The following is a 13,685-nucleotide window of genomic DNA, read 5'->3' as shown; positions in this document are numbered from 1 at the left end:
GTACTATTAATATTAATGTTAATTAATGAAATATAAATATTTTGACGTTTCACAATTTGACAATTTACTTTTTTCTATTCTTATACTATACCTAATATATCAATTATGATGTCACTACCTGTATCATAATGAAGTTCATTATGATACAAAAAATCGGGGTCTTAATGAAAATCTGTATCATAATGAAGTTCATTATGATACAGATTTTCATTAAGATACAGATTTATAACCAATAGAATCGCAATATGGCATTCGCGATAAAGGTGGTACACGCGCAGTGACCAATGGCGAGTCAAATACATGGCTTTGACAGTTCTCAATATGTAAACAAACCGTCAAACTGACAAACTGCTGAATTTATTTGTGTTACAAAATTAATAAATTTGAATATATTTTTTGTTGTGAATGATCATAGAAAAAATAGTGTACACAACTTGCATTTAATTATCATTATGAAGCTCGTATTCTATACGAACCCTCATACTCGCTTCATAATGACCATCATTAAATGCTCGTTGCATATCTAATATACCAATTAACTGCAGTGCCTTAAAATTTTTAAAGCATTAGTGCTTTAAAGTAGCATTTTTAACGCTCCTATAGAGTGCTAAAAATTGCATTTTTAACACGATTGTAGAAAAAAATATTTATTTGTTAATTAGTTCTATGTATTATTAATATAGTGTTTTAGAATTTTAGTGTCTTTAGAATTTTACTTGTTTTTATAATATCTGAACTTTACGGCTTAAATGAGAGACACTGTCGTTTTCAGAAATCGGTAGCCCTTTTAATTTTGTTTTAACATTTTTGTTTAAAAAAAATACGAGGTAATGACACAATATATGCAAGTCTTCTTTATACCAACAATTAAAATAAACTGAAAACTTTTAAACGCTATTTATTGGAGACCTTAAAGTATAATTGATGAAAAATGGTATCTTTTTTGCAGAGATGTTCGACTTTTTGTGCTGTGACGTTAAGTCTGTTTATAGGAGCGACTATTTTAAGTAAGTAAAACATAATTTTTAGTTTATTTAACCGACCTATCATTGTTGTCTGAATTACCAAAAATATTATACATTTTCTGCTTTAAAACAATATAGAGGCCCCGTCATTTGGGATTGCACATGGTAGCGCATCTAAAAATGTTCTAAAAACCATCTTTAAGTTAGTGATTGGTTACTGACATTGAAATTTTATTATTGAGTATTCAAATTATTTAATGCTAAGGCGTAGCTTAGGAAGAAACTTCAAACGACACCGCACACATCCTATGGAAAATATAATGTCACTCAAATTCAATAAAATTTATATGAATAGATTCGTTTCAAATTAACGGTCAATTCTTATCATTGCGCCAACTCTGAATTTTCAATAATAAGGGCAGACATTGATATAAATAAATCTGAAATCAAATGGGTACGTACAAAAGTTAGAGAGAGAAAAAATATTTTAAAATACCCAAATTATCGGTACTTCATAAATCTTCTCGGGCTATTAAGCATATTATTATAATAGTTTCACTAATCCGCTTAGGCCCAGCGGGGTTTAAGCTGTTTTGAATAGCACCCAGAGCAAAATAGTGATTGTAACTGACATTTTTATAGACTCCAAAAATGTGATTTCGATAAACTTTAATTTCAATTTGCGCCGTAATTAATCATAATTAAGAGTTGGCGCAATGATATGAATTGGCCGTTAATTTAAAACGAATCTACTCGTATAAATTGTATTGCATTTGAGTGACAATTTTCCAGAAGATGTGTGCGGCTTCTATGCAAGTGCAATAATATGCAAATGTGTGCCTTCCCAGATGACGATGACGGGACTTCTACAAAATTTTAAAGCTTTATATATCTATTATATTTCTCTTTGGAATAAAGAAAAACAAGCTTGGAACTAACCATAATACAAAATTTATAATATTTTGGGTCTCCTATATTATCTTCTTTAGCTCCTGGTTTGTTCTTCTGCGCCATTCCCCGTCAGCCTCCTTCATACTACCAAAAACTTTTAAATGTTCTCTTTCAAATCCCTTATATTTTTCTTCTTTATGATTCATTGTCTAAGTTTCTTATTCAAACAACACCGTTGCACTGGACATGTTTTTGCGTGCGAATTGTATCAGAGATTTCAATGCACAGTCAGAACAAAAACCTGAAAGCAGAATATTTAGTGTATATGTTACAGTTCAAGTTGATTCTCAGTTAGAGTTGACTTTTCCTAGTTCGAGTCAACTCCAACTAAAACGAGCAGTAAAAGTTGATTTGAAAAATTTAAATCAACTTTTACTAGTTGAAGTTGACTCTTCCTAACTCTTGTTAGTAAAAGTAGATTATACAATGTATACCAGTATAATCTCACGTGCGTTTTTGATGAGTGTGCGTCTCTTTGTTTTGACCGTTTCAACTACTTATTAGTCCTGACTGTAACGTCGCCCCCGTTAGGTAAATTATTCTCATTCGATTTTTTTGTACAAACTTACTCAAACAAATACATCCTTATAACAAATACACAGTGTCAGGCGGTACCGCGGTCGAAAAATTGTTTAACCAATTTTTTTTAACCAAATTCACAAAAATAATTCTTATCTACTCTACTTCATATCATGTATAAGTTTTTATTGTGTGAAAATTGTAAATATAGATAGCAGTACATGAAGGGTTTAAAGTGTGCCTGAAGTAATAATGTATTTTAAATGGGATTTATTTTTCGCACTGTTTTTTAGCACACTTTCATATAACCAAACATCCTTAACTTTCGCCTTGTCATGATGATGACATGTGAGCAATAAATTACAAAAAAAGTTTTGACAGTTTTGTGGTTTGACAGAAGTTTGAATTTTTAAATGTCAAAGTTCTAAAAAATTGTAAAATAGGAATGTATTCCAGTGAGGAAGAGTTGCAGTTTTTTATTTGTTTTTTGGTAGATAAAATATTGTATGAAACTGTGTGTGAAGTACTTTTTGCGCACTTAGGCGATGTATAGCACTCGGCCCGCTCGTGCTCTAAACATCGCGTGCGTGCACAAAAAGCATACTTCACGAACTGTTTTATAAATAACTAAGTATTTCACTCCGGACAAATTTTTTTTTAGATTATTTTGGTCATTCGGAGCAAAAAAGGTTTCTTGTGATTTTTCTCTAAAATTGATAGTTTTCGAGTTATACGCGATTTAAAATTTGAAAAATCCGAAATAACCATTTTTAAGGCTTAATAACTCGATTAAAAACTATTATTATAAAAGTCAGAAAGTCACCTAATCAAAGTTTAAAGCCCCCCCCCCCCTACAGGATCCTGAAGAAATTTTTGTCAGTATTTTATTACTAACCTGTTATTTTTAATTATCAACAATGAGCGCTAAAAGCGTATTGAGGCGGCCGTCAATGTGAGTGCGAATAAGATCCTCCATTCCGACCGTCCAATGGTTCATCTCAGTCGCACTTACATTGACAGCCGCCTCAATACGCTCCTAGCGCTTATTGTTAATAATTAAAAATAACAGCTTAGTAATACAATAATGACACATATTTCTTCAATACCTTGTAGGGGGATCGTTAAAATTTGATTTGGTGACTTTCTGACTTTCATAATAATAATTTATATATATATATATATATATATATATATATATATATATATATATATATATATATATATATATATATATATATATATATATATATATATATATATATATATATATATATATAAATGAGACCAGAAGGGAAGTCTTTGCTGACAATGTTATATAACAAGGTTGTATATATATATATATATATATATATATATAATGATGTTGGATAATCGAGTACAAATATAAAAATAAATAAGCAAAATCATTGGCTAATACTCGTAAAGTGAATGTGAATTTAGTTGGAAATATATAAAATTTATATTTGTACTCGATTATCCAACATCATTTTATTTAATAATGTTATGGCTTTTCATTTCCTCAGGTAGCCTTACCTCCTTGGCAATGTTAGTTGTAGCCTTGCGACTGCGGGTCTTCTAACAATCTGACCAAAAATGGTAACCTTGCTCCTGTAGTAATCCTTTTACAAGTTAACAAACAACTTTTTTAACTTGCTACACTATACTGACGAAGCCCAAATAGGCCGAAACACCGGTGTATATAGTTGCACAGAAATGTATGGAATGATGACCCTTCATCATTTTATATATTTCCAACTAAATTCACATTCACTTTACGAGTATTAGCCAACGATTTTGCTTATTTATTTATATATATATATATATATATATATATATATATATATATATATATATATATATTTAAAGGTATTCAGCTAGTGAATTCAGAGGTTGAATCGGTCAATTTAGTTGGCAATTAAATAAAGAAGTCAACTACTTCATTGATATATTGAAAACGTTTCGCTTTACAATTTCGAAAGCTTCATCAGTTCACTACAAATAAAGGATGAAGTCTATAAGTATAAATAACCTTAACAAAAGTGATATAATACTTACAAAGCAATTTGTAGTATGTTTAAGATGTTAAAACAAAAATTCTACAGATACTACTCATTCTATAACCACAACTTAACGATACACTGCGGAAAAATACACCATGTATTAATGTTCATTGGCTAGTTATTTATTTCGGTGATTTGAATCTCACTGAGGCCTTCATTTGTAGTTGATCACCGTTAGCCGAATTAGCGGCAAATGAGATGTTATTTTTCCCTATGCCAAATCCACCCACTAGCCGACGACACGCATGTTTGTAAGATTTATGGCTCAAGCCCTTGAGTAAGAGGTAGAATATTGACTTAACTTATACAGGGGTGTTAGAGAAATTTTTTGTTCGAAGGGTAGAATAATGTGGCAGAATTATTTGAAGCTTTAAATCTCGGAATATGGGTTGTGTTGATTTGTTTGTTATGTAAGATGGGATTTATTATGGCAGAATTATTTGAATCTTTGCATCTCAGAATATGGGTTATGTGGGTTATAAAAAAAATAGCGGTGGGCCTGGAAATAGATATGAAAAATCTATTTCATATCTATTTCCAGGCCCACCGGTATTTTTTTTATAACCCACATAACCCATATTCTGAGATGCAAAGATTCAAATAATTCTGCCATAATAAATCCCATCTTACATAACAAACAAATCAACACAACCCATATTCCGAGATTTAAAGCTTCAAATAATTCTGCCACATTATTCTACCCTTCGAACAAAAAATTTCTCTAACACCCCTGTATAAGTTAAGTCAATATTCTACCTCTTACTCAAGGGCTTGAGCCTTAGAGTATGGAAAATTTTTTACCCTCTCCCTGGAGTGACCGCAACGAGAACGAAACTGAAGCCAAAACCAAGTTAGAACCAAACACGAGTGCCAGTGGCGTATCGCGTAGGCCAGAAGAAACTATATAAAACTACATAATTAAATAATATTGCTCGTAGGTTTAGTTCAATTTTCTATTTTTATTAATTACACAATATTATGCATGGCTTACATAGAAAGATTGAAACAAATAACAGTATTTTAGTATGTTGAACTTTTATACCCACTCAAAATTAAACAGGATTAGGAATTAGGGGATGTGACGAAAGCAAACTTTTTGAATTATTGATTTATGATAGATATCTTTATTTCACATAGGTCGCAAAATTTCGGCTCCAATACTATATTTAAATAGGATTTATTTTTTCGAATTCTGAGAAAAAAGTTACAGGGGTGAAAAACCAAGAGACAATTTAGTGTGATTTTTATTTTCAAAGATCTCATTCAAAAGAAACTTTTTATTTATTCTGAGGGACTTTCAGCCCTCGGTAATAATTTAGTCCTTCATTCTACGTTTAAATTTTTCAAAAGTTTCAAAAGCTTTTTCCAGTATAGGGCTTTTCATTCACAGTCATTTGTTTCGAGCTTCTGTCATGTGTCACATAATATTAATATATTTACGTCATACGTTATTGGTATATAACAGTGATACAAACTAGAGACGTATGACGTAGATATATTAATATTATGTGACACATGACAGAAGCTCGAAACAAATGCCAATCGATGAAAAGCCCTATAGGGCTTTTCATTCACAGTCATTTGTTTCGAGCTTCTGTCGTGTGTTACATAATATTAATATATCTACGACATACTTTATTGGTATATAACAATAATACAAACCAAAGACGTATGACGTAGATATATTAATATTATGTGACACATGACAGCAGCTCGAAACAAATAACAATCTATGAAAAGCCCTATTGGAAAAAAATGAACACCATGTCAGTGGTAATATTTTCCAAATTGAATATTCGCTATCTTTGTCGTACAACGCACTCAGTCGAACAGAATGTGCTGACAAGACAGCGGCAATTTTAGATATTTGGCACGGCTTTAGGAATAATAATAACGTTTGATCCAAAATTATTGTCACCATAGGTGGCTCTCAACGACAGAGATAGATATACAGTGCATGTCTGTTCTTAATTCAGATATACTACTTTCCAGTTTACGTCAACTTTGCACTGCACGTCAACTTAACAAGAAAAGGTAGGTTATGTAGAGATGTTGGTGGTGGACATATACAGCATCCTGTTTGATTTTATTTATTATTGTTACTTATAATTGTGTTAATTCTTTTTATTTTAGATTAAAGTTCTGTGTTAAAGGCTTTGACTGATTTTTTATGTTTTATAACGTTAATCAAAATTAACTGATAAAAATTCAGATTAAAGCAAGACATACGTAATTTTTTGCACGGCTAGCTTTGATCCAATAATTGTGTATCGCTCGTTATCTTGAGTTGTTTATTAAATAATATTGATAGTGTATTGGCTAAAGAATTTAAAGGCCGCGTCTCACCATCAAATAATTTGATCAAACAGTTTGAGCAAACTTGACATACTTGAGGAAGTACGTCAAAGTGACGTCACTATTGCAGTTTTTTTGAAATTCTAAAAATCTGTGCTCTCACTATCAGTCTAGTTTGATCAAATTTTTTGTATTGAGTTGTCTAACTTGTTTGTACTTTATTTAAAATTAAAATTTTTCATTATTATCCACAATGAACACTCAGGATGTGACGTCACTAACTGTCACTTTCAGTTTGCTCAAACCAGTTTGATCAAATTATTTGATGGTGGGACGCGGCCTTAAGACGTAAAATTAATAAAAAGTTATTTATTGTTTATTATTTATGGAAGATCCCAAGCAGAGACTACACCAGGATATATATTGTGATATAAGCATTTTGTTGTTAAAGATATTCAAAATTTATCTAAGCGTTCCATAGTAACAATATATTATTAAAAAAATCACTTTTCCTCTTTTCTCGATTAAGTATTATCTTTTATGGCATAGTATATAAATTATTATAATCACTGAATACATAGTTAGTGAAAAATTATCATATTAATTAATTGAATTAATAATTTAAGCGATGATACAAGTAACAGTTATCCAAGAACATTCAAAAGTCATCTCAAGTTAATGGTGACAATGTCATTGTCAAGTAATGTTTATAGTATTTTTACTACAAAAGCGATATTACGTAGGTCAAAATTTTTGACGTAAGAGAACTGTCAAAACATTAGAATGTGACTTTTCATTATTGCCATGGCATGTTTATAATAAACATGGCAATAATGAAAAGTCACATTCTCATGTTTTGACAGTTCTCTTACGTCAAAAATTTTGACCTACGTAATATCGCTTTTGTAGTAAAAATACTATATGTACGTATCCATACCAGTGAAAACTTTACTACATATAATTTGCCGTGTAAAAAAAGAAAAAGTAGAGATAGCCGTAAAATATTTGCGCCTGTGCTCTTAAATAATTTTTTTACATATAAACAAAGTAAAATCAAGCAATAAAATGTTTAACAACAAAAAAAGTCAATAATATGTAATAACAATATACGCTATTAATTCCATTTTCGAAGTTGCCACAATATATTTTATAATTTCATTTATTTCGTACCGTTTCGTACCTACACCACTGGTAAAATGGTGATTTTTTATGTTACTTTTAATTTTACATGTAAATTTTTCTCATTTTATAACTTAACGATGTAATTTTAATTATGTAATAAGGTACATTGAAGTGTTAATTTTCAAATTATTAACCATTTAAGAGGCAATATCTAAGAATATAGGAGTATTTATTGAATTTTCATCTACGCACACATAACAGAAATATTTATTTACCTGTAAAATGTAATTCGCACTTATTTCCTGTTGCTGTCGCTTTTACAACCGTAAGCCGAACACATCACCATTTTAAAGAGTTAAAAAAATTGCTAGTTTTCACTCAGAAATCGCACAAAAATCACTAATAAAACTAGTGGTGTCAAACATCAATGAGAACCAACCGTATTAAAATACGGCTTCACTTCCGTTCGAAAAAGAGATGGCGTGATAGTTCTCCAGAGAGAGAAAAAATTTTCCATGCTCTAAGGCTTGAGCCATAAATCTTACAAACATGCGTGTCGTCGGCTAGTGGGTGGATTTGGCATAGGGAAAAATAACATCTCATTTGCCGCTAATTCGTCTAACGGTGATCAACTACAAATGAAGGCTTCAGTGAGATTCAAATCACCGAAATAAATAACTAGCCAATGAACATTAATACATGGTGTATTTTTCCGCAGTGTATCGTTAAGTTGTGGTTATAGAATGAGTAGTATCTGTAAAATTTTTGTTTTAACATCTTAAACATACTACAAATTGCTTTGAAAGTATTATATCACTTTTGTTAAGGTTATTTATACTTATAGACTTCATCCTTTATTTGTAGTGAACTGATGAAGCTTTCGAAATTGTAAAGCGAAACGTTTTCAATATATCAATGAAGTAGTTGACTTCTTTATTTAATTGCCAACTAAATTGACCGATTCAACCTCTGAATTCACTAGCTGAATACCTTTAAATTTAAATTAACGGTCGCATACCTTGCAATATATATATATATATATATATATATATATATATATATATATATATATATATATATATATATATATATATATATACAGTGCTGTTTTTGTAACAATATAGGTTCCGGTACGCAATGTTCCAGAAGTCTGGAGGTATTCAGAAGGGGGGTCAGGCTCCGGGAAAACTTTGTAAATTTAGCCTCAAAAAGGGTGTTTTAAAGCTATTTGGGAGCAAGGAAAAAATTTAAGAATTTGTGTATAATTTGACCTGAATACTATAAAAAATCTAAGACCATCTCTACTTGGCTACATCATTGATAAAATAACAGTACAAAGATTATTTTTGTCAGAAAACTTGAAATTTTTTACTTCTATTAAACTTGTGGTCTCTTAACAGGTATGTCTGCTTTTACTGGAAAAAACTGTATTTGCTAATTAACTGGCCTACTATAGAAATTTAGTCTTGTACACGTTTCAAGGGCATATTATAAAAAACGCACAAAATCTTAGTTTACATGTTTCATTGTATAATTTTCCAAATAACAGTTCAGAAGTAACAAATTAGTTAGTATTCAGTAACAAATTAATCAGTGTAAGTTTTTAGATCATAGCTACATTTTACAAGAAAGAAAGCACTAAATTTGATAACTTACAGTTTATAGAACTGTCCAAAGTTTGGAGAAGTTTTTGTCGTAAGTCTCTTCTCTGCCTCTTTCCTTCACGAATTCACGTACTTCGAGGGTTCAAATCGAGTAAGAGGTGGGCCGTTTAACTTCACAAACATTAATAAAGAAACAGTTTTTGTGAGTAGGGAAGCTCTGCCATCAGTAATTATCAGGTTCATTTGGGAAAATCCCTTTCACACTCACTGGAAGATATTGGTATTGTCTTTAAAGCTGTTGTCAAACGTAGCAAATTTTCTGGATAGCTATTGTTCTCACAATTTTCCCCCAAATTTCTACAATTGTCAAAAACATATTCTCTGAAGGATTTAATTACCTCTCGTTTGTTCACTTGTAGACGAACTGCGAGCGCTTCAATGTCTCTTTCCCCAAAAGTATTGTCTTTAATGTTTTTGGGCCAAGCGCTTTTGTCAACTATGCGGGCACAATTGGCCAACACTGCATCGTCTCCACTGAACATCCTCGTTTCGATTGATTGAGCAAGGTGGTCATAAAACACAACAGCATTGATGGGTCTTCTTTAGATTTCACATACAGTTCGATTCCCATAAAACTTCTGTTGTTGACAGCTGTCTCAGCTTGAGCATAAAACATTCCAGGACTGCCTATTCGAGAAACAGACGTGTTCATCAAAATCTGAAGTTTCTTGTTAGCTCGAAATAGGTCAAGGTCTCGATGTTGTAACTCCTCACTAACATCAGATAGTTCTTGCAGTGCGTCGTACATCAGTCCCTAATTAAAAAAGAAACACCTTAATGTCAGCTTTCTGTGGAGGCCTTCGTATTTGGATCTTTCCAAAGGATCACGCGTCTGGTCTACTTTGGCTGCTGGAAAATGGTTAGCTAAGACCTCATAATTTTCCCAAACGGCCGAAACTGTGCGAAAAGTTGATGCGACCCACCGCGTGTTCAACACTCTACCGATTTTTAACAGTTGTAAACCAAGCTCATCGTGCAGCTCCCGACTGTTCTTGGGCGAGGCGTGATACAGTACGTATAGTTCGTCTATAAATCCCTTGATCCGGTTTATGCTTGCCATTTTCTTTACCACGTCACTCACACACAACTCAATTCTATGATTACGGCAATGCCAAATAACAATAGATGGAAACTTCTCTTTTAACAGTACACCAACCCCAGACTTCCCTTCAAGCATCACTGCTGCTCCATCACATGCCAAACAACAAGTCTACTTTTTAAAATGTTTTCATCTATTTTGTGCCCTTCAGGGCATTTCATAACAGCATTAAAAATTCCACGAGACGTCACATTTTCCAGTTCCACAAGGTCTAAAAACAAGTTCACAGGTGACTCCATATTTAACTTTTTTAGGCACACTCTAAGGTACAAAATAAATGTTGATTTTTTACTTAATGTTATTGACTCATCAATAATAAGCGCAAATTTATTAGTCCCTTCTACAATTTCCTGTACAACTTGTTTCTTCATTTCTGAACTTATGTGAGTAATTATATTAGCACAAGCGTTCCATGAATGTAAAATTCTGCCCATATTTTAACAGCAGCTTTATGAGCAGCACTAACTTTGTGGTCAAATAACTTTTTTCTTAGTGAAGTTTGTAGCTGAGCTCGACTCTCTACAGACATCACATTCAGTCCACTGCTTGACCATTTTTATACCATTTTTTTTCTACACCCAGAGATCCAACTTTTCTGCAAACGTCACAGCCTAACCACAGTATATAGAGGTTCCACAGTAAAACCACTCCTCTGTCGGCGCTTTGATCTCAAGAAGTAATACCGGCAGTACGCAATTGGTAGTTCACCAGTGGTGGATGCGGGTTTTCCCTGTTAAAAGCCGTACGTTTCTATGCGACTAGCAATGCGAGAGTGGGGCAAAAGCGACTAAGAACATTGCGCGGTCGCCATGCGCGACTACAGATTTTACTTCCAATTTTTCTGAGAGTGGTTCTACTATCCCTCTTTATACTGTGGCCTAACTTTTTGTTTTGTACAATAAGCCAATCGTTTTTCTTACAATGTTCACTCTTTTGTTCAAAAGTCCAACAGTCTGGCCAATGTTTATCACCTTCTTTGGACTAGACACTAGTGAAGGCGTTTGGTCCAATATCACTGGCGATGTTAAGCATTTTTGAAATTGTTCATCTAGTTTTCGTTTTTTGGGCCGGTTAAAATAATTAGTAATCTTCTGCATTTTTGAAGCAACACAACACTTTCATACTAAATGAGCGGAAGAGGGTAGCAGATTAGGGCGCACAAATAGGACAGTGGCAAGTACCTGTCACTTTGACCGCGGTCACTGAACTGAGTAAAATATTGGAAACAAAACAACACACGACTTTGGATAGTGCAATATTGCCGACCGCGGGGGCGGAGACTGCGGAGAGGGTAGAAGAAAGTACAGTGGTGGGATCAAGATGAGTAGAATTTTATTTTGCTGACGTCACGTTGCCTAGCAACCGTCGATTCTCGCATTGTAAAATTCGTTTTGTGACGTCAGCAAAATAGAATTCTACTGATCGTGATCCCACCTGTCTTGCGTTAAATACAAAGTTGTAAGTTCTACATCGCGTCAATCGCATAATGGCTCACCTAAAGTTACAAAATATTTGTTGTTTTTTTTTTTTTGTTTTCTTGTCCCAAAAGGTGCCGGTACGGCGTACCGGCGCGTACCGTCACAAAAACAGCACTGTATATATATATATATATATATATATATATATATATATATATATATATATATAAAGGGTTGTCTACAGCTAATGCCGTTTCCCTTCCGTCAGCCAGGACTTCCATTTTTTTCGATCTTCCCAGTCTCCGTCTTCCAATCCTTTCTTAGACATGGCTTCGTCGACTTCATTTTTCCAAGATCTTCTCGGTCGTCCTCTTCTTCTCGTTCCTCTTGGGCTCCATTCTGCAACCTTGTTTATCCAAGTGTTTCTGCTCTGCGTACGTGGCCGTACCAGTTCAGTCTTCTCTCGTCTATATATTGCAGGGCATCTTTTTCCACTTGCATTCTTCTCCTTATATCCTCATTTGTTACTCTGTCTCTTCTGGTGAGACCACAGCATCTTCTCCAGTATTCCATTTCGGTTGCCAGAATGCTTTTTGGGTTTTTTTGTTTATGACCCAATTTCTGCGGCATATGTCATGATGCTTCTTACTATTGTTTGGTATATCATTCTTTTTGTTTTTCCCTTGATATTGTTATTCCAGATTACATTATGGAGTTGTCTGATGCAAGATCTTGTTTGTCCCAATAATTTTTAACTGAGTTATTAAGCCTTGAAAATGGTCATTTTCGGATTTTTCAAATTTTAACTCGCGTATAACTCGAGAACAATAAATTTTACAGAAAAATCACAAAAGACCTCTTTTGCTCCGAATGACCCAAATTAATGATGTAAAAAAAATGTCCGAAGTGAATTTTTTTTGTGAGTTTGTTTAAACAAAATTGTTTAAATAATTTTTCGATTACGGTACCACCTGACACCCTGTGGATTCGTTATAAGGACCTCTTTTTGAGTAAGTTTGTGCAAAAAATCGAACTGGAATAATTTACCTAACGGGGGCGACGATACAGCATTGACTATAAATATCACGATTTGGACATAATATACAGTAACATTTAATTTCTAGAATCGGTTGTTTGTGTGAATCAACTTTTACTAAATGGCATTGGGAAGAGTATACTTTAACTAGTTGGAGTCTACTTTTACTAGTAAATGTTGAATAAAAATCTTCATTTTATATTTATAATCAACTTTTACTAAAACCAGCCGTTTGAGTCGACTCGAACTAGGAAAAGTCAACTCCAACTGGATAATCAACTTGAACTGTAAAATATATATATATATATATATATATATATATATATATATATATATATAAGTAAATATTTATATGGTTTTGTTTTCACCGATGTTAAAACATTTAAAAAAAATGTGAATGCCTCATTTTCCGTGTCTGTCCGTCCGCCCCTGAATACAATTCCACCGTAATTAAAATAGATAGAATGACAAATGAGGTGACGAATGAGACATTATAGCCCAAAGACGATATTAAAAGTAAGACATCTGACCTCGGACTTCCGGTTTCAGAGTTGCA

At 32.9% G+C, this 13,685-nt stretch overlaps 1 protein-coding gene across 3 annotated transcripts in view; it reads left to right on the top strand.

The window, feature by feature from the left end:
* LOC114334656 (dual oxidase maturation factor 1) overlaps nt 1-13,685 on the top strand; it is a 436,984-nt gene that overhangs the window by 341,776 nt on the left and 81,523 nt on the right. For all 3 annotated transcript variants that reach the window (XM_028284749.2, XM_028284748.1, XM_050652869.1), the window contains exon 3: nt 950-1,007. In XM_028284749.2, the coding sequence (XP_028140550.1) occupies nt 950-1,007 (58 nt within the window). The remainder of the gene's footprint in view (nt 1-949; nt 1,008-13,685) is intronic.

This window comes from Diabrotica virgifera, chromosome 6, assembly GCF_917563875.1.
Source record: "Diabrotica virgifera virgifera chromosome 6, PGI_DIABVI_V3a".
NCBI lineage: Eukaryota > Metazoa > Arthropoda > Insecta > Coleoptera > Chrysomelidae > Diabrotica > Diabrotica virgifera.
This window is presented reverse-complemented; position numbering and strand designations above follow the sequence as displayed.